The 22,598-nt window shown below is 43.0% G+C and overlaps 1 protein-coding gene across 1 annotated transcript in view; it reads right to left on the bottom strand.

Annotated features, from left to right (window-relative positions):
* The window catches only part of LOC129491646 (uncharacterized), a 68,666-nt gene that overhangs the window by 44,968 nt on the left and 1,100 nt on the right, over window positions 1-22,598 (bottom strand). Inside the window, exons 2-4 of the mRNA XM_055296165.2 lie at window positions 20,409-20,561; window positions 4,085-4,233; window positions 490-630 (exon numbers count right to left, since the gene is read on the bottom strand). Coding sequence (XP_055152140.2) covers window positions 490-630; window positions 4,085-4,233; window positions 20,409-20,561 — 443 coding nt within the window. The remainder of the gene's footprint in view (window positions 1-489; window positions 631-4,084; window positions 4,234-20,408; window positions 20,562-22,598) is intronic.

Raw genomic sequence — 22,598 nt, forward strand, 5'->3', positions numbered from 1 at the left:
AAAATACAAAAAAATTAGCCGGGCGTGGTGGCGGGCGCCTGTAGTCCCAGCCGCTGGGGAGGCTGAGGCATCAGAATGGCGTGAACCCGGGAGGCAGAGCTTGCAGTGAGCCGAGATTGTGCCACCGCACTCCAGCCTGGGTGACAGAGCGAGACTCCTTCTCAAAAAAAAAAAATTTGGATTTAAGGTTTTCATCTGATGAAATAATACACCTAGTCTTAAAATAATAAAGAAATAATCATAATTAATTAATTAATAATAGGCCATGTCATGAAAAATAGACCTAGTGACCACGTCAGCTGGCCAAACACCTGCATTCAGTATGACACCACTGATTTTCAAACTTAACTAAAGGACCTTCTCTTACGGTTAAGAAAAGGCAAGCAAAAATAACAAAAGTGGGGAAAAGATAATTAGAATTATAACATTATATAACTCAAGACAGAATAGAGCCAAGATAAGAAGGGGGCAGTGGAGGACACATCTCACCAAATGGCACTCTGGCTGATGACCGAACCCAACCTTAGCCCGCTCTGACGTCCCAGACCACAGTAACGCAGACTGAGGCCTTGAAGCCTTTGGTTGTTCTCCAGGCCTGAGAAAATGCTCTCAAGTTCTTCATTTCCAAATCTAAAAAGAAATGACAATGTCAACTTAAATAACAGAGAGGCTCTCTAAAAGGAGCCTGTTTATTCGGAACCAGAATTGCAATGGGAATGGGAATACACAGGCCATGGTAAACTATGCGCATATTCAGGGAGGCAGAGGAAGACAAAGGTCTTTCAATGAAAAGTGAGGAGGATTACATCATTGTTTTCAGATAATTATCCTTGACTACAAGGATCAATAACAAGGGTGGCACCAGACTAAGGCTGGACAGTTGCTGGCTAGATGTCCTCGTAGAAGTATTTTTTTGTGTAAGGTTATGATGGCTTTGTGCAAGGCTGTGGTTGCTGCAGGGTCTTTTGTGATAGTTCTTGTTACCAGGCATTTATGCATGAGAGCCCTCTTTCATGGCCTTCCCTGGCTCTGTTTGTCAGGTTTTCTTGTTGTTGTTCAACACAAGTGACTCCATTTTAATCTGACAATTTTCACAATAGAAACAAATTAGTGACTTTTTTCTTTTTCTTTTTTTTGAGAGAGAGTCTTGCTCTGAAATTCACCAAGGATTACAGGCACACGCAACCACATCTGGCTAATTTTTGTATATTAAGTAGAGACAGGGTTTCACCATGTTGGTCAGGCTGGTCTCGAACTCCTGACCTCAGGTGATCTGCCCGCCTCGGCCTCCCAATGTGCTGGGATTACAGGCGTGAGCCACAATGCCCAGCCAAATTAGTGATTTTTTAAACCTGTGGGGCCGGGCGCAGTGGCTCATGCCTGTAATCCCAACACTTTGCGAGGCCGAGGCGGGCGGATCACAAGGTTAGGAGATCGAGACCATCCTGGCTAACACAGTGAAACCCCGTCTCTACTAAAAATACAAAAAAATTAGCTGGGCATGGTGGCGGGTGTCTGTAGTCCTAGCTACTCGGGAGGCTGAGGCAGGAGAATGGTGTGAACCCAGTAGGCGGAGCATGCAGTGAGCCGAGATCGTGCCACTGCACTCCAGCCTGGGTGACAGAGCGAGACTCCGTCTCAAAAAACAAAAAAAAACCAAAAACCTGTGCCACTCACTGGATTATTAATTGTAAAGCCCATGCCAGGATAATTAGCAGCATTTCTGCTGATCCCTAATTTGAGCTTCCAGGGCCAGGGCTGGCTATGGGGGTGGGCTGGGTTGGCCACAGTGGTTAGCCTGGGCATGAGGGAAAGGGCCGGAAGTCTGCCTCCTGGGTAAAGGGAGCAGAAGATGGTTGGAACTACTCAATCCAGGCAGCGGATGGAGAACAAGCTCTAAACTCCAGACAGAAGAGCTACAGAGAAGGGCAGAGACAGGTGGAGTCCTAGAGACTCCGAGCAGGGCTGTTCCCTCCTCTCGCATTGCAGGCTTCACTTTGCAAAGTGAAATCTTGTGCCTCGTCCGCAGCCTCTGGCGGCAGGTAATGGTAAAAGCCATGGGTCAGGAAACCGAGGCTTGGTGAAGGAAAGCAACATCTTTAAGGAATTTGGAATGTCAAAGCTTGAAACTTAAAATGAGGTGGGTAAGATGAACAGAAATAACTTTTAACATGTATCAATTCATGAACAAGTAATGACTGAGGGCCTTCCCTGAGCCACCTACCAAGGTGGGCGTGGGGATGCAGCTTGCGTGAGAAAGAAGGACTGTCTGATGGACCTCATGGCCTCTCAGTGGAGACAGTGAGGAGAGAACTGCAACCCCCAGAGGCCAGTATCCTGCAACGTTACCAGTGTTAAGGTCTCGGGTAGTGATTCCCAGCTAGGCAACCCTGACAACACTAGGTGTCCTGGCGTCAGCGGCAGTATGTCATCTGACTATTACAACAAGCTGTCTCCTGAAGAAGAGAATTCCTTCTTTCTTCCTTCTCTCTTCCCACCAGTGCAGGTCTCTGGGTGCCCCTCCCAGGAGCTGGGGCCTGGAGGGGTCTCTTAGCAGTGGGGCTGGTGCTGTCCAATAGAGTGAGAAACTGGGGGACTCGCAAGAAGATCCTACAGTCACTGCATGGTGTCCTGTGTGCATTGGGTTCCTGCTGCCCCCTGTTGCGAGACCCTGCCTGACGTTCCTCCCAGCATTTCAGAAACCCTGAGAACAGCATTTCAGAAACAGAGAATGCCCTCTCCCCAGCTTTTACCACCAGGGCCCTGACCGGATCCCAGTTCTGTGTCTCTGGGCTACCACTTCTCAGGCTTGAATCTCCTCTCTCTCCTCACAGCCCACTGGCCTTTTGAGTCTAAGACCCCACCCAATTGCATGGGAAGAGTCACAGAATCACAGACTCCTGGAGTAGGGGAGATCATTTCATTACAGACCAGAAAGGTTCTGTGACTTACTCCAGATCGTACACACAGTTTGAAGTTGTTTGTGGACGGCAACTTACAGACCCCAGGCAATCTATCTAGTGTCATGGATCGGAGGTGGGCTCTGTTTCAGACAACCCGAATCCATATCAAGGTTCCATCCCCCGGGGACTGAATAGGCTTGAACAAGTCTGTGGACCTCATCCACAGTCTAGGGATAGTAATGGTGCATAGCTCATGAGGTTATTGGGAGGATAAATGAGCTTATTCCTGCATCATGTTTGGCACACAGTAAACACTCATTAACCATTAGCTGGAAATATTATTATTATTCTAATCTTGTGGACATTCCCTTAACATGCTTGGTACCCTAGCTCTGAAGGACTTGCTCCACTCCTCCCCACCACCACACCTTTCCCTCCCTCTTTCCCTCCCTCCCTCCCTCCCTCCCTTCCTTCCTTCCCTCCTTCCTTCCTCCCTTCCCTCCTTCCTTCCTCCCTTCCTTCCTTCCTTCCTCTTTCTTTCTCTCTTTCTTCTGTTTTCTTTTTGAGACAGAGTCTTGCTCTGTCACTCAGGCTGGAATGCAGTGATATGATCTCAGCTCACTGCAGCTTTCATCCCCCACCTCAGCTCAAGTGAGCCTCCCATCTCAGCCTCTCAGAATGCTGGGATTACAGGTGAGGGCCACTGTGCCCAGCCCACCACACCTTTCTTTCTACCTCCTCATCTGGTGAATATTGACCTGTCACCCAGGGAATTGTGGTTTCCCTTGTCCAAACTACCAAAATAATATACATGGACATCTTTTGTGGTCTTCAGATTTTCTACCTTGCATTAAGAGCATCTCTTCTCTACTGTACCAAGGACACCCTGGAACAGCAGCTTTGCCTTCTATATTTGTATCTTTCTTAGCACTGAGCACAATATCTTGCATAAACTAGCTTTCAACAAATATTTGTTGAAAGAACAAATAAATGAAAGTGACTCTTCTTGAGAACTCTAATATTTACTCAGAAACATTAACTCTAAGAAGGTTTTAGAGGGTCCTCTTCAGCCATGCCTTGATAAGGCGCAAGGAAACTGGACATGCAAGCCCCCCAACCCTCCCCATCTTTGCTTCCTCCAGCTGACAGCAGTAAGAGCCCTGCAGGAGTTTCAGCCTTACTTGCAGTAATCGAGGACAAGAGAATGCAAACTACTGAACCGCAGAGCCTTCCCAAGTCGCTCTAGAGAGCACAGATCCATCTTGCAATCAATGATTTCTAGGGTGGTAAATGGGCAGGTGGTGTGCCCCTTCAATTCCAGAAGCAAAGTCTAAGAATGCAAGATAAAAAAATGCTTACATAATGATGACAACTATGCTCTGTGCTTTAAAATGTTGCTTTCAAGTCCATCATGTTAGTTACCTCAACATTTTTGCCCCAAGATAACTTTCTAATCATCTAAGGAAAAGGTCGCATGAAAATAAAACACTTTCCCTTTAAAACAAAGAGTCACTGAAGAATTACAAGGGAAACATCAAGCTTTATAATGAGATAAGACACATTGCAGATTATTATTTTAGATGTTGTTATGGGCTGAATTGTGCCCCTGACCCAAATTCGTATGCGGGAATCCTAACCCCCAGTACCTCTGAATGTGACTGTATTTGGAGATAGGATATTTAAATAAGTAATTATTAAAATGAGGTCATTAGAGTAAACCTTAACCCAATATGACTGGTGTCCTTATAAGAAGAGTAAGCTTGGACACACATGTACAGAGGGAAGACTGGGGAAGACACACGAAGAAGGTGGCCATCTACAAGCCAATGACAGAGACCCCAGAAGAAACCAATCGTGTCAAGTTTTTTTTTCTTTTGAGACAGGGTCTCCCTCTGTCACCCAGGCTGGGGTACAGTAGTGCTATCACAGCTCACTGCAGCCTTGACTTCCTGGGATCAAACGATCCTCCTGCCTCAGCCTCCTGAGTAGCTGGGACTACAGGTGTGTGCCACCATGCCCAGCTAATTTTATTTTTTCTAGAGACAGGAGTCTCGCTTTGTTGCCCAGACTGGTCTCGAACTCCTGGGCTCAAATGATCCCCTCGCCTTGGCCCTTCAAAATGCTGGGATTACAGGCGTGAGCCGCTGCACCTGGCCCAACCCTGTCAACTTGATATGACTAGCCTCCAGGGCTGTGAGAAAATAAATTTCTGTTCGTTAAGCCACCCAGTCTGTGGTACTTTGTTATGGCAGCCTGAGGAGACTGTAACAGATGTTGATGTTCTAATGAGCACATTTATCCTCCTATGGTTGTGTTATTTTTTTTCTTTTCTTTTAATTTAATTTTTTGTTTTTGAGACAGTGTCTCCCTCTGTCACCCAGGCTGCAGTACAGTGGCGCAATCTCAGCTCACTGCAACCTCCACCTCCTGGGTTCAAGCGATTCACGCCACCCGAGTAGCTGGGACTACAGGTGCCACCACCATGCCTGGCTAAATTTTGTATTTTTTGGTAGAAATGGGGTTTCATTATGTTGGTCAGGCTGGTCTCAAACTCCTGTCCTCAAGTGATCCGCCCACCTTGGCCTCCCAAAGTGCTGGGATTACAGGCATGAGCCACCTCACCTGGCCTGGTTGTGTTATTTTTAGTAGAGAGGTGTGACTATGCCAAACTTCTAATAATTAAATAAAAATTATAATAGTTAAATTATCTGTCATTCATAGTCCTAAATATATTATTAGGAGTTGGAGGTCCACTGAGAACTGGACTGTGCAGATTCAGCAACTAGGAGCTCCTCATATGGAAGCATCTGGATTGGAGCCAGCACATGAGCACTGGAGCCAGCCCAGGTTCCCACAGTTTCCTGTGCGGAGGGCCCAAGGCCAGGTCATTTCCTGTGGTAACAATGGATACCAATGACAGATAAATCCCCACCTAATGAAAGGAGAGGGTATTTAAAAATGTAAATCACAAGAATGTCGTGAACAGGCCATCTTTTAGCAATTAGAGCCATCACAACCTGAGGATCCTTCAGTTCAGAATTTAAGCCTAGTTGATGGAGTTTGGAGAATTCAGAGTTTTTTGAGGTAATGACATGGTCAGATATAGGATTCCAAATTATACCTTGGCAGAGATTAAAAAGGCACTTGTGACCTTAACTACAGAGCTGGTGCCCAAGGCCTCTTTAATGAGAGGTGCCTCGTTTGAGTGCTGGATTGGATTCCGCAAGCTGTGTTTCTGACAGAGGAGCCAATCAATGTGGCATGTCAGCGTCTATGTTAACATCGGTCTGTGCTAAATAGGCTCTTGACTGGGTCCTAAAGCTCCTAATCAGAGGTTTGTGCGTCACTCCTTCGGCACCAGTACTGCCATGGGCAAGGGCCATGCTATCCAAGATAGAATTCCTCAGCAGCCTCCAGATTAGCAAAAGGGCTACATTTAAGGAACTATTAAGGATCACTTTTAACATGCATGGACAGCACCTTATTTCCAGTTTGAGTGGACTGAGTACCCTGACTCTCTGAATAAAAGCAACTAAAATTGCAGGATCCATATTTAAAGTAACTTTAAAAATGTATTTCCTTTTTTTTTTTTTTGAGATGGAGTCTCGCTCTGTTGTCAGGCTGGGGTGCAGTGGCACAATCTCAGCTCACTGCAACCTCCAACTCCCTGGTTCAAGTGATTCTCCTGTCTCAGCCTCCTGAGTAGCTGAGATTACAGGCACGCACCACCACACCCAGCTAATTTTTGTATTTTTAGTAGAGACAGGGTTTCACCATGTTGGCCAGGATGGTCTTGATCTCCTGACCTCATGATCCTCCCACCTCGGCTTCCCAAAGTGCTGTGATTACAGGCGTGAGCCACTGTGCCTGGCCAAAAAATGCATTTCTTAACTGTGGCAAAATGCACATAACATTTACCGCCTTAGCCATTTTTAGTATACAGGCCAGTGGCATGAAGCATTCACATTGCTGTGCAATCCTAACCACCATCCATCTCCAGAACTCTTTTCATTTTACAAAACTGAAACTCTACTTATTAAACAATAACTCCGTATTCTCCTCTTCCCGCAGACCCTGGTAACCACCATTCTGTTTTCTCTCTGTATAAATCTGACTACTCTAGGTCCATCATGTAAGTGGAATTCTACAGTATTTGTCATTTTGTGACTGGCTTATTCACTTAGCACAATGTCCTCAAGGTTCATCTCATGCTGCAACATGTGTCGGAATTTCCTTCCTTTTTAAGGCTGAATAATATTCCATTGTCTGTATACAACACATTTTGTTTATTCATTTGTCTGTTGATGGACACTTTGGTTGCTTCCACCTTTTGGCTATCATGAATAATGTTGCTGTCAACATGGGTATAGAAGTCTCTCTCTGAGATCCTGCTTTTAATTATTTGGGGTATATATTCACAAGTGGTACTGCTGGATTATATGGTCATTCTATTTTTAATTTTTTGAGGAACGATTGTACTGTTTTCCATACTGGCTGCACCATTTTACATTGCCACCAACAGTGCCCAAGGTTCCAACTTTTCCCCATCCTTGCCAACACTTGTTATTTTCTGGGTGTTTATTTTTATTTTTATTAGTGAGGTTGGCATGTCATTGTGGTTTTGATTTGCATTTCCTTAGTGATTAGTTTTATGCATGTATTGGCCATTTGTATATCTTCTTTGATGAATGTCTATTTAAATTCCTTGCCTATTTTAAATCAGGTTGTGGCCAGGCATGATGGCTCACACCTGTAATCCCAGCACTTTGGGAGACCAAAGCAGGTGGATCGCTTGAGGTCAAGAGTTTGAGGCCAGCCTGGCCAACATGGTAAAATCATGTCTCTACTAAAAATACAAAAAAAAAAAAAAAAAAATTAGCCAGGCATGGTGGTGTGCACCTGTAGTCTCAGATACTCGGGAGACTGAGGCACGAGAATCGCTTGAACCTGAGAGGCGGAGGTTGCAGTCAGCTGAGATGGATCACGCCATTGCACTCCAGCCTGGGTGACACAGCGAGACACCATAAAAAAAAAAACAAAAAATCAGGTTGCTTGCTGTTTTGTTGTTGAGCTGTAGCAGTTTTTTTTTTCTTTTTTCTTTTTTTTCGTGACAGGACAGGCTGGAGTACAGTGGTGTGATCTCGTCTCACTGCAACCTCCACCTCCCGGGCTCAGGCAATCCTCCCGCCTCAATCTCCTGAGCAGCTGGGACTACAGGTACATGCCAGCATGCCTGGCTAACTTTTTGTAGAGATAGGGTTTCACCATGTTGCCAGGCTGGTCTCGAACTCTTGGACTCAAACAATCTGCCTGCCTCGGCCTCCTGAAGTGCTGGGATTACAGACATGAGCCACCATGCCCGGCAAAGTTGTAATAGTTATATATATATACACATACATATATATGTATATATATGTATTCTAGATGTTAACCTCTTATCAGATATACAACTTGCAATTATTTTTTCTCATTCCATAAGTTTGCCTCTTCACTTCATTGATTATGTCCTTTGGTGCATGGAAGTTTTACATTTTGATGTAGCCAAATTTATCTACTTTTTCTTTTTTTTGCCTGTGCCTTTGGTGTCATTTCCAAGAAATAATTGCCGAATCCAAGGTGAAGAAGCTTTTCCTCTATGTTTTCTTCTAAGGATTTTTTAAAAAATCTCTTTTTAAAATGTGTCAATTGGCTGGCAGTTTAGTGAGGAATACCCAAAGATCAATGAATGAGAGAAAGTGGGAGCCCAGTGGGGTATGAAGCCCACTGACTTCAGCTTTTCCTTTGAGAGTATCACTCAAACAGTAGTTGGTTTTCATGGATCGTGGAGTCCAGGGAATAGGAGCTAAAGTCATAGATACTGGAGACAAGGAGTCCAGTAGAAAATGCTGCATGAAGTTATGGCCCCAAATACAAAGTGGCCCATAGGTTTTTTCTCTTAGAGTAAGGATAACTAGAAATAAAAACCTAACTCTCCTTTTTCCCAAAAGACCCTAGGGAAAATTGCCCATCTCAGACTGATAAATATAAGGAAAAAATGTATCTCCTGAGAACTCACAAACTGGCTCTAATACACTTTTGCACCCTGCGTTAATTAACCATCTGGATGGTTCAAATAAATCACAGGTCAATAATTTAATTTAATGTAACCCTGGGATGGTAGAACCCAGAGTGAATGGCAGACACAAATTCAAGCCCTGAAGAGGAAGTTCTCGTCAAACCAGAGCTCAGGAAATTGCCACAACCATTTTCCCAGGAAATATGAGTTAACAGTAAAAAAGAAATCACAGGCCGGGCGCGGTGGCTCACGCTTGTAATCTCAGCACTTTGGGAGGCCGAGGGGGGCGGTTCACGAGGTCAGGAGATCGAGACCACGGTGAAACCCCGTCTCTACTAAAAATACAAAAAAAAAAATTAGCCGGGCGTGGTGGTGGGCGCCTGTAGTCCCAGCTACTCGGAGAGGCTGAGGCAGGAGAATGGCGTGAACCTGGGAGGCGGAGCTTGCAGTGAGCCGAGATTGCGCCACTGCACTCCAGCATGGGCGACAGAGCCAGACTCCGTCTCAAAAAAAAAAAAAAAAAAAAAAAAAGAAATCACAAAACACACAAATTGGTGTCACCATGAGTAAGAGCCAATAGAAGCAAGAGATCACAATATCAGCCCCAAATAATTCAGATTATTGAAACTATTAGACAGAATACAAAATAACTTTAACACATGCAAAGAAATAAAATAAAGGATTTTTTTTAAAAGTAAGAGACTAGAAAATGACTACTAGTGTCCTTTCCTATTCTCTACTTCCTCCTTCCTCCCTAAACATAATTTTGTGATAATCAAACATTATAGTCGTACCTGTTTTTTGAACTTTACATAAATGCAAACATACAGTATTCATTCTTTTGTGCCTTTCTTCATTTGTAGACATTATGTTGGTGAGAGTCACCATATTTTATGTTTGTACAGCTACAGTTAGTTCATTTTCATTGCTACATAGTGTCTCACTATATGAATATGCCACAATTTATGTATTTATTCTATTGTTGATGGAAATTTGGGTTGTTTCCAGTTCTTGATTTCCAAGAACATTTTTCTCTAAGTCTCCTGGTGCCCATGTACATGCATTCATGTTGGATATATACCTAGAGTGGAACTGCTGGATCACTGACTTTGGAATCAGTAGATACTACAGTATAGTTTTCCAAGGTGACTGTGCCAATATACACTCCCACCACAGTGTATAAAAATTCCAGTTGCTCCAATTCCTCACCAACACTTGATGAAGTACTTTTATTTTCACTATTTCAGTGGATGTGTATTGGTATCTCTTAATGTTTTTTATTTGAATTCCACTCATTCCTAATGAGGTTGAGCACCTCTTAATATTCTTATTGGCTATTTTGATAGGGTTTTTTTTGTGAAGTTCCTGTTCACGTTTCTTGACCATGTTTCTATTGGATAATTTGTCTTTTTCTTAATGATGTGTGGGAGTTATATATACATCCTGCCTAAGAATCCTTTTTGATTATATATGTAGCAAATATCTTTTCCAGTTCTGTAGCTTGCCTTTTCACTCTCTTAATGGTGATACTTGATGAACAAAAGTTGTTAGTTTTAATGGAATCTAACTTAATCAATCTTTCCTTTTATGATTAGTGCTCTTTGTGTACTTTAAAAAAAGTGTTTCTCCACTCCAAAGTCATGATGATATTTTCTTATATTAACTTCTAGAAACTTTACTGTTTTGCCTTTCAACTCTGTAATCCACCAACATTGATTTGGGGGTATGATGTGAAGTAGGGGTCAAGCTTCTTTGTCCCCCACACTTATCTCCAGTGGTCTCATTATCATTGATTGAAAAGATCATCTTTTCCTCAATACCATGCATTGTCATCTTTGTCAAAAATTAAATGTCCATATAGGTAAGACTCTGTTTCCAGCCTTTCTCTTCTTTCCCTTGGTTTACTTATCTACACTTGTAGCAATATTACACTATCTTAATTTCTGTAGCTCTATAAGAAGTGTTTAACATCTGTTAGAGAAAATTCTCCAACTGTGCTCTTCTGTTCAAGATCGTCTTGCTTATTCTTCACCACTTATATCTCCATATAAAATTAACAGTCAGTTCTTTTTTTTTTTTTATACTTTAAGTTCTAGGGTACATGTGCACAACGTGCAGGTTTGTTACATATATATGCATGTGCTATGTTGGTGTGCTGCACCCATTAACTCATCATTTACATTAGGTATATCTCCTAATGCTATTCCTCCCCCCTCCCCCAACTCCACGACAGGCCCCAGTGTGTGATGTTCCCCTTCCTGTGTCCAAGTGTTCTCATTGTTCAATTCCCACCTATGAGTGAGAACATGCAGTGTTTGGTTTTCTGTCCTTGCGATAGTTTGCTCAGAATGATGGTTTCCAGGTTCATCCATGTCCCTACAAACGACATGAACTCATCCTTTTTTATGGCTGCATAATATTCCATGGTGTATATGTGCCACATTTTTCTTAATCCAGTCTATCATTGATGGACATTTGGGTTGGTTCCAAGTCTTTGCTATTGTGAATAGTGCCACAATAAACATACATGTGCATGTGTCTTTATAGCAGCATGATTTATAATCCTTTGGGTATATACCCAGTAATGGGATGGCTGGGTCAAATGATATTTCTAGTTCTAGATCCTTGAGGAATCGCCACACTGTCTTCCACAATGGTTCAACTAGTTTACAGTCCCACCAACAGTGTAAAAGTGCTCCTATTTCTCCACATCCTCTCCAGCACCTGTTGTTTCCTGACTTTTTAATGATCGCCATTCTAACCGGTGTGAGATGGTATCTCATTGTGGTTTTGATGGCCAGTGATGATGAGCATTTTTTGATGTGTCTGTTGGCTGCATAAATGTCTTCTTTTGAGAAGTGTCTGTTCATATCCTTTGCCCACTTGTTGATGGGGTTGTTTGATTTTTTCTTGTAAATTTGTTTTAAGTTCTTTGTAGATTCTGGATATTAGCCCTTTGTCAGATGAGTAGATTGCAAAAATTTTCTCCCATTCTGTAGGTTGGCTGTTCACTCTGATGGTAGTTTGTTTTGCTGTGCAGAAGCTCTTTAGTTTAATTAGATCCCATTTGTCAATTTTGACTTTCGTTGCCATTGCTTTTGGTGTTTTAGACATGAAGTCCTTGCCCACGCCTATGTCCTGAATGGTATTGCCTAGGTTTTCTTCTAGGGTTTTTATGGTTTTAGGTCTAACATTTAAGTCTTTAATCCATCTTGAATTAATTTTTGTATAAGGTGTAAGGAAGGGATCCAGTTTCAGCTTTCTACATATAGCTAGCCAGTTTTCCCAGCACCATTTATTAAATAGGGAATTCTTCCCCCATTTCTTGTTTTTGTCAGGTTTGTCAAAGATCAGATGGTTGTAGATGTGTGGTATTATTTCTGAGGGCTCTGTTCTGTTCCATTGGTCTATATCTCTGTTTTGGTACCAGTACCATGCTGTTTTGGTTACTGTAGCCTTGTAGTATAGTTTGAAGTCAGGTAGCGTGATGCCTCCCAGCTTTGTTCTTTTGGCTTAGGATTGTCTTGGCAATGCGGGCTCTTTTTTGGTTCCATATGAACTTTAAAGTAGTTTTTTCCAATTCTGTGAAGAAAGTCATTGGTAGCTTGATGGGGATGGCATTGAATCTATAAATTACCTTGGGCAGTATGGCCATTTTCACAATATCGATTCTTCCTATCCATGAGCATGGAATGTTCTTCCATTTGTTTGTGTCCTCTTTTATTTTGTTGAGCAGTGGTTTGTAATTCTCTTTGACGAGGTCCTTCACATCCCTTGTAAGATGGATTGCTAGGTATTTTATTCTCTTTGAAGCAATAGTGAATGGGAGTTCACTCATGATTTGGCTCTCTGTTTGTCTGTTATTGGTGTATTGGAATGCTTGTGATTTTTGCACATTGATTTTGTATCCTGAGACTTTGCTGAAGTTGCTTATCAGCTTAAGGAGATTTTGGGCTGAGACGATGGGGTTTTCTAAACATACAATCACATCAGCTGCAAACAGGGACAATTTGACTTCCTCTTTTCCTAATTGAATACCTTTATTTTTTTCTCCTGCCTGATTGCCCTGGCCAGAACTTCCAACACTATGTTGAATAGGAGTGGTGAGAGAGGGCATCCCTGTCTTGTGCCAGTTTTCAAAGGGAATGCTTCCAGTTTTTGCCCATTCAGTATGATATTGGCTGTGGGTTTGTCATAAATAGCTCTTATTATTTTGAGATACATTCCATCAATACCTAATTTATTGAGAGTTTTTAGCATGAAGGGCTCTTGAATTCTGTCAAAGGCCTTTTCTGCATCTATTGAGATAATCATGTGGTTTTTGTCTTTGGTTCTGTTTATAGGATGGATTACATTTATTGATTTGCACATGTTGAACCAGCCTTGCATCCCAGGGATGAAGCCCACTTGATCATGGTGGATAAGCTTTTTAATGTGCTGCTGGATTTGGTTTGCCAATATTTCATTGAGTATTTTTGCATCAATGTTCATCAGGGATATTGGTCTAAAATTCTTTTTTTGATGTGTCTCTGCCAGGCTTTGGTATCAGGATGATGCTGGCCTCATAAAATGAATTAGGGAGGATTCCCTCTTTTTCTATTGATTGGAATAGTTTCAGAAGGACTGGTACCAGCTCCTTTGTACCTCTGGTAGAATTTGGCTGTGAATCTGTCTGGTCACGGACTTTTTTTGGTTGGTAGGCTATTAATTATTGCCTCAATTTCAGAACCTGTTATTGGTCTATTCAGGGATTCAACTTCTTCCTGGTTTAGTCTTGGAAGGGTGTATTTGTCCAGGAATTTATCCATTTCTTCTAGATTTTCTAGTTTATTTGCATAGAGGTGTTTATAGTATTCTCTGATGGTAGTTTGTATTTCTGTGGGATCGGTGGTGATATTCCTTTTATCATTTTTTATTGCACCTATTTGATTCTTCTCTCTTTTCTTCTTTATTAGTCTTGCTAGCAGTCTATTAATTTTGTTGATCTTTTCAAAAAACTAGCTCCTGGATTCATTGATTTTTTGAAGGGTTTTTTGTGTCTCTATCTCCTTCAGTTCTGCTCTGATCTTCGTTATTTCTTGCCTTCTGCTAGCTTTTGAATGTGTTTGCTCTTGCTTCTCTAGGTCTTTTAATTGTGATGTTAGGGTGTCAATTTTAGATCTTTCCTGCTTTCTCTTGTGGGCATTTAGTGCTATAAATGTCCCTCTACACACTGCTTTAAATGTGTCCCAGAGATTCTGGTATGTTGTGTCTTTGTTCTCATTGGTTTCAAAGAACATCTTTATTTCTGCCTTCATTTCGTTATGTACCCAGTAGTCATTCAGGAGCAGGTTGTTCAGTTTTCATGTAGTTGTGTGGTTTGAGTGAGTTTCTTAATCCTGAGTTGCAGTTTGATTGCACTGTGGTCTGAGAGACAGTTTGTTATAATTTCTATTCTTTTACATTTGCTGAGGAGTGCTTTACTTCCAACTATGTGGTCAATTTTGGAATAAGTGTGATGTGGTGCTGAGAATGTATATTCTGTTGATTTGGGGTGGAGAGTTCTGTAGATGTCTATTAGGTCTGCTTGGTGCAGAGCTGTGTTCAATTCCTGCATATCCTTGTTAACTTTCTGTCTCGTTGATCTGTCTGATGTTGACAGTGGGGTGTTAAAGTCCCATTATTATTGTGTGGGAGTCTAAGTCTCTTTGTAGGTCTCTAAGGACTTGCTTTATGAATTTGGGTGCTCCTGTATTGGGTGCATATATATTTAGGATAGTTAGCTCTTCTTGTTGAATTGATCCCTTTACCCTTATGCAATGGCCTTCTTTGTCTCTTCTGATCTTTGTTGGTTTAAAGTCTGTTTTATCAGAGACTGGGATTGCAACCCCTGCTTTTTTTTTTGTTTTCCATTTGCTTGGTAGATCTTCCTGCATCCCTTTATTTTGAGCCTATGTGTGTCTCTGCATGTGAGATGGGTCTCTTGAATATAGCACACTGATGGGTCTTGACTCTTTATCCAATTTGCCAGTCTGTGTCTTTTAATTGTAGCATTTAGCCCATTTACATTTAAGGTTCATATTGTTATGTGTGAATCTGATCCTGTCATTATGATGTTAGCTGGTTATCTTGCTCGTCAGTTGATGCTGTTTCTTCCTAGCATCGATGGTCTTTACAATTTGGCATGTTTTTGCAGTGGCTGGTACCAGTTGTTCCTTTCCATGTTTAGTGCTTCCTTCAGGAGCTCTTGTAAGGCAGCCCTGGTGGTGACAAAATCTCTCAGCATTTGCTTGTCTGTAAAGGATTTTATTTCTCCTTCACTTATGAAGCTTAGTTTGGCTGGATATGAAATTCTGGGTTGAAAATTCTTTCCTTATCGCAGGGACAAAAAACCAAACACCACATATTCTCACTCATAGGTGGGAATTGAACAATGAGAACACTTGGACACAGGAAGGGGAACATCACACACCGGGGCCTGTCGTGGGGTTGAGGGATGGGGAGGGATAGCATTAGGAGATATATCTAATGTAAATGATGAGTTAATGGGTGCAGCACACCAACATGGTACATGTATACATATGTAACAAACCTGCATGTTGTGCACATGTACCCTAGAACTTAAAGTATAAAAAAAAAAAAAGAATGTTGAGTATTGGCCCCCACTCTCTTCTGGCTTGTAGAGTTTCTGCCGAGAGATCCACTGTTAGTCTGATGGGCTTCCCTTTGTGGGTAACCCGACCTTTCTCTCTGGCTGCCCTTAACATTTTTTCCTTCATTTCAACTTTGGTGAATCTGACAATTATGTGTCTTGGAGTTGCTCTTCTCGAGGAGTATCTTTGTGGCGTTCTCTGTATTTCCTGAATTTGAATGTTGGCCTGCCTTGTTAGGTTGAGGAAGTTCTCCTGGATAATATCCTGAAGAGTGTTTTCCAACTTGGTTCCATTCTCCTCGTCACTTTCAGGTACACCAATCAGATGTAGATTTGGTCTTTTCACATAGTCCTATATTTCTTAGAGGCTTTGTTCATTTCTTCTTACTCTTTTTTCTCTGAACTTCTCTTCTCGCTTCATTTCATTCATTTGATCTTCAATCACTGATACCCTTTCTTCCAGTTGATCGAATTGGCTGCTGCAACTTGTGCATGTGTCAAGTAGTTCTCGTGCCATGGTTTTCAGCCCCATCAGGTCATTTAAGGTCTCTACACTGTTTATTCTAGTTAGCCATTTGTCTAATCTTTTTTCAAGGTTTTTACCTTCTTTGCGATGGGTTCGAACATCCTCCTTTAGCTCGGAGAAGTTTGTTATTACCGATCGTCTGAAGTCTTCTTTTCTCAACTCGTCAAAGTCATTCTCCATCCAGCTTCGTTCTGTTGCTAGCGAGGAGCTGCGTTCCTTTGGAGGAGAAGAGGCATTCTGATTTTTTGAATTTTCAGCTTTTCTGCTCTGGTTTCTCCCCATCTTTGTGGTTTTATCTACCTTTGGTCTTTGATGATGGTGACATACAGATGGGGCTTTGGTGCGGATGTCCTTTCTGTTTGTTGGTTTTCCTTCTAACAGTCAGGACCCTCAGCTGCAGGTCTGTTGGAGTTTGCTGGAGGTCCACTCCAGACCTTGTTTGCCTGGGTATCAGCAGTGGAGGCTGCAGAACAGCGAATATTGCTGAACAGCAAATGTTGCTGTATGATTGTTCCTGTGGAAGCTTTGTCTCAGAGGGGTACCAGACCGTATGAGGTGTCAGTCGGTCCCTACTGGGAAATGCCTCCCAGTTAGGCTACTCAGGGGTCTGGGACCCACTTGAGGAGGCAGTCTGTCTGTTCTCAGATCTCAAACTCTGTGCTGGGAGAACCACTACTCTCTTCAAAGCTGTCAGACAGGGACGTTTAAGTCTGCAGAAGTTTCTGCTGTCTTTTGTTCAGCTATGCCCTGCCCCCAGAGGTGGAGTCTACAGAGGCAGGCAGGCCTCCTTGAGCTGCGATGGGCTCCACCCAGTTCAAGCTTCCCAGTTGCTTTGTTTACCTACTCAAGCCTCAGCAAGGGCGGGTGCCCCTCCCCCAGCCTCACTGCCACCTTGCTGTTGGATCTCAGACTGCTGTGCTAGCAATGAGCAAGGCTCTGAGGTCACGGGACCATCCAAGCCAGGCGCAGGATATAATCTCCTGGTGTGCCGTTTGCTAAGACCATTGGCAAAGCACAGTATTAGGATGGGAGCGACCCAATTTTCCAGGTGCTGTCTGTCACGGCTTCCCTTGGCTAGGAAAGGGAATTCCCTGACCCCTTGTGCTTCCCGGGTGAGGAGATGCCTCGCCCTGCTTTGGCTCATGCTCTGTGGGCTGCACCCACTGTCCTGCACCCACTGTCTGACAAGCCCCAGTGAGATTAACCTGGTACCTCAGTTGGAAATGCAGAAATCACCTGTCTTCTTTGTCACTCACCCTGGGAGCTATAGACTGGAGCTGTTCCTATTTGGCCATCTTGGAGCCCCCTTAAGTTCTATAAGAAAGCCATTTTCATGGCTCTTTGATTCTTCCTGCACCTCCAGCCTTCTATCTGGGATCATTTTTCTTTGAAGAATGTGCTTTAGTATTTCTTTTAGGGAAGATCTGCTTGTGACAAATTCTTCTAGTTTCTGTTGGTCTGACAATGTCTTTGTTTCACTTCCATTTTTGAAAACTATTTTTGTTGGGTGTAGAATTCTTAGTTGGCATTTTCCCTTCAGCATTTTGAAGATATTCGATTGGTAACGGACTTCCATTGTTTCTGTTGAAAAGTCAGATACCAGTTTTATTGCAGCTCCTTTGAAGGTAATGTGTTATTTCACTGACTAATTTTAATATTTTCTCTTTCTCTTTGGTCTTTAATAGTGTTATTATGATGTTTCTAAATTTTCTTTGTGTTTAACCTTCTTGGGATTAATAACTCTATTTGAATTTGTGGTTTATGTCTTTCACCAGTTTAATTAAGTATTGCTTTTGTCCCATTCTCATTCTCCTCTCCTTCTGGGACTTCAATTACACATATGTTGATTATCTCACTTATCTACTACGTCTCTCTCTCTCTTTTTTTTTTTTTTTTGAGACAAGGTCTTGCTCTATTGTCCAGGTTGGAGTGCAATGATGTGGTCATGGCTCACTGTAGCCTCCACCTCCTGGGCTTAAGCAATCTTCCTGTCTCTGCTTCCTGAGTAGCTGGGACTAGAGGCATGTGCCACCACATCTGGCTCATTAAATTTTTTTTTTTTTTTTTTTTTGAGAGGAGGTCCTGTTATGTTGCTCAGGCAGGTCTCAAACTCATGGCATCAAGTGTTACTCCCACTTTGGCCTCCCAAAATGCTGGGATTACAGGCACAAGCCACAGTGCAAGCTTATCTACTTATGTCTCTTACCTTTTCTTCTGACTTTTCTTTCTTTTGTTATTTCATGCTTCATTCTTTCTTCATATTTTCTTCTGATCTGTCCTTATTTTACTAATTATCTCTCTATATCTATCAAAAATGCTGTTAAACCCATTTATTAAGATTTTAGGGTGGGCGTGGTGGTTCATGACTGTTACCCCAGCACTTTGGGAGGCCGTGGCAGACAGATCACCTGAGGTCAGGAGTTCGAGACCAACCTAGCCAAAATGGCAAAACTCTGTCTCTACTAAAAATCCAAAGGTTAGCTGGGCTTGGTGGCACATGCCTGTGGTCCCATCTACTCGGGAGGCTTAGGCAGGGGAATCACTTGAACCTGGAAGGTGGAGGCTACAATGAGCCAAGATCATGCCACTGCACTCCAGCCTGGGCAATGGAGTGAGATTCTGTCTCAAAAACAAACAAACAAACAAACAAACAAAACCCCAAACAGAAAAACAAACTTGTTTACAGGTGTAATTTGTAATTTGAGGCATAAGACATTATAATTGTCTTTCAGGGGGTATTTTCATATGCTTCTGGACCCATGAGGGCACCAGCAATCCAGGCTCCTTCAATCTAATTTCGGGACTTGAGATTATCAGAAATCAATCTATAGTCCCTTGAGGACCTGTCTACCTGCAGTTTGGCTTTGTTCTTAGGCTATGGCCCTTCATGGTCTCAAATCAAAGCACAAGAAAGTTTATTAGGGCTTCCCCGGAAAGTCAGTGTCTCCTAGCATTGGAAAGATTGTCAAAAGCTCTGTTAAGTTTCTCAGCTGCCTTCTAACAAATCAAATGCTTGTAGAGATAATTGCCTCTGTGATGTTCTCCTCCCTGGGTCTCCTCCCAGTCTCTCTTGGATTCCTTGCCTAATATGTATGTATGTATGTATGTATGTGTGTGTGTGTGTGTCTTCAGTGAAAGGGTTGGTGTGAATTATCTGATTTGCCCTTTTCAGAAGTAAAGTCCTATAAATGACTTCTCACTAGTAATAATAGAATTTGTTTTGTTTTTTTTTTAATAGTTAATCTGCTGGGTGCTGAGGTGGGTGGATCACCTGAGGTTGGGAGTTTGAGACCAGTCTGGCCAACATAGTGAAACTCTGTCTCTACTAGAAATACAAAAATTGGCTGGACGTGGTGGCTCATGCCTGTAATCCCAGCACTTTGGGAGGCCGAGGCAGGTGGATCACCTGAGGTCAGGAGTTCGAGACGAGCCTGGCCAACATGGCGAAACCCCGTCCCTACTAAAAACACAAAAATTAGCCAGGCATGGTGGCACATGCCTGTAGTCCCAGCTACTTGGGAGGCTGAGGCAGGACAATCGCTTGAACCTGGGAGGCAGAGGTTGCAGTAAGCCGAGATCACACCACTGCACTCCAACCTGGGTGACAGAGCAAGTCTCCATCTCAAAAAAAGCAAAACAAAACAAAACAAAAAACACAACAAAAATTAGCCAAGTGTGGTGGTGGGTGCCTGTAATCCCAGGTACTGGGGAGGCTGAGGCAGGAGAATTGTTTGAACCTGGGAGGCGGAGGTTGCAGTGAGCTGAGATCATGCCACTGCACTTCAGCCTGGGCAACAGAGTGAGACTCTGTCTCAAAAAAAAAAAAAAAAAAAGTTAATCTATAATTATATATCCAGCAAAACTATCTTTCAAGAATGAAGGTTATGTATGATATGATAGCAGTCAAAATTTATAAACAGGGAGAAATCTTGACAACATAATGAGAGTAAAAGAGTGAGTCACAAAATCATACACAGAGTGTAATTCCATTTTTGCAGGTAAACACATGCATGCATATGTAATAATATATTTGTCAATATCTGCAAATTTTGTGCCTTTAAAAAAATATATTACATTTGGGTCACGCGTCCATGGATGTCAGTTCTAATATTTTCTCCAATTTTATGTTTGAAATATTTAACTTAAAATATAGTGTTGGTTTTTGTTTTGTCTTAGAGAAAACCTTGTAGCATATCAGTCAGTAACCACATGAAATACAGCCGGAACACATGATATAATATGCTTATATTCAATTTTAAGGTTTGAAGAAATATTTTTAAAACCATAACTCACAAGTCTGGCAATCTCTGGGTTGCTCAGTTGAAGGCCCCAGATGCAAATCTCTTTTGCTAGTGTGTAACACTCATCTTGAATGGTTATGAGCAAAGGTTCCAAGGAAACTGGTAGGATTCTTGGTGGGGAGTCATCAGGTCTTACAAGCATAAACTGGAGTGTAAGAAAAAAACAGCATCACAGTGGATATCATAAAGAGAAGTCTATGTGGAAAAGGAATACTCTTAATAGACAACAACATTAGAAGAGCATTTAAAATAGTATTAACGTTGGGCCAGGCATGGTGGCTCATGCCTGTAATCCCAGCACTTTGGGTGGCCCAGGTGGGTGGATCACCTGAGGTCAGGAGTTCGAGACCAGCCTGAACAACATGATGAAAAATTAACCTGGCATGGTGGCGCACGCCTGTAGTCCCAGCTACTCAGGAGGCTGAGGCAAGAGAACTGCTTGAACCTGGGAGGAGGTTACAGTGAGCCAAGACATGCAACTGCACTCCAGCCTGGGTGACAGAGCAAGACTCTGTCTCAAAAAAAAAAAAAAAAAAAAAAAGTAGCATTAACTTTGGATCAAGTGTGCATTGAAGTGGTAATTAAAGACAAACTTATAAAGTTCCAGCCATGTACAAAGCTCCATGAAAAGTCCTATAGGACAGAGATTTTTCTGGCAGGTTACCCAGTGTTATTGGGTCAGAAAATCAATCTAATTAGTTGCAACCAGCCCTTCCTTCCCTCCTTCCTTCCTTCCTCCCTCCCTCCCTCCCTTCCTTCTTTCCTTCCTACTCTCCTTCCTCCCTCCCTCCCTTCCTTCCTTTCCTTCCTTCCTTCCTCCCTCCCTCCCTTCCTTCCTTCCCTCCCTCCCTCTCTCCTTCCTTCCTTACTTCCTACAGAGCCTCACTCTGTCACGCAGACTGGAGTACAGTGGGGTGATCATAGCTTACTGCGCCTCAAGCTCCCAGGCTCAAGCTCCTACCTCAGCCTCCCAAGTAGCTGGGACTACAGGTGGGTGACACCACACTTGGCTAATTTTTTAATTTTTTGTAGAGACGAGTCTCACCATGTTGCCCAGGCTGGTCTCAAACTCCTGGCCTCAAGCAACCCTCCCACCTCAGCCTCCCAAAGTTCTGGGACTATAGACATGAGCCACCACACCCAGCCTCTTTTTTCTTCTTTAACAAAATAGAAAAGAAGGGAAATTGTCTGAGTGCCTCTTATGGAGTAAAAATAATAATGATTATCTCATGAGACCATTATTTTAATGATATTCAGAATCATAATGAAGACCCCACTCAAGCAACCCACCCAACAAAAACAGCCTTTATGGTGGTACTGATGCATGCTGATACTTACACCTGGGGTCATGATGTTAATTGTATTTCTTACAGTGATTGCAGTGAAAAAAATAATTGAATATTGCTGAAGGGACTGGTTTGAACAAGTTATGATTAGCCCTTATAATTAAGTAGTGGAGGCTGATTATAAGAACCGGAGTTTTAAAAAAATGACTTAGGAACAATTTTACCACAAAAGGGCTGGTTCTGGGAAGGTCCTCCATTGGGATGGGCAGGGAGACATGGCAGGGACCCCAGCAAAGGCACCGTGAAGAAGGATTAGAGAGACTGGGGAAGGCGGATGAGGGAGGGCAGAGTGGAGGAGGTGCTGGGTGGAAGGAGGCTTGGGGGAAGGAAAGGAAAGAGGGAGCCTCAGCTGGGGATCTGGAAGTTCAGAGTACAAAGGGAAGAGTTGGGGCCTGGCCCAGATGCGTTTGGGGTGCCAGGCTCCCCCATCTGGTCTGTCAGGTGCCCGCTTCCCAAGTTACCCATTTCATCTCAATGCTGACCTCTCCTCTCCTCTTTCCCCCTCACATCCAAGCCCTAGATTTAGTCTCAGAAAAGATAAAACATCAGAATATTTTCTGAAACCCAGTGCTTTTGGAGTCCGAATTCTGATTGCTGGTCTCACTCCAAGTGAGCCGGCCTCAGGAGGGGAGGCATGGGCGAGAGCAGGTCTGACCTCACGGCAGGGACACATCAGCAGCCAAGAGAAGGAGGCCCTCACTTGGAGGGGTCAGTGGGGGTGGCTGGAGCGCCGGGAGCAGAGGTCCTGAGGTGATTACCGAAGTGCTGACTTTCAAGCTGGGCCTTCCAGATGTGGAGGAGGGGCCGGTGGCCCTTCCAGGGAAGTGGTGTGAGAA

The sequence above is a fragment of the Symphalangus syndactylus genome, chromosome 10 (assembly GCF_028878055.3).
Source record: "Symphalangus syndactylus isolate Jambi chromosome 10, NHGRI_mSymSyn1-v2.1_pri, whole genome shotgun sequence".
NCBI classification, from domain to species: domain Eukaryota; kingdom Metazoa; phylum Chordata; class Mammalia; order Primates; family Hylobatidae; genus Symphalangus; species Symphalangus syndactylus.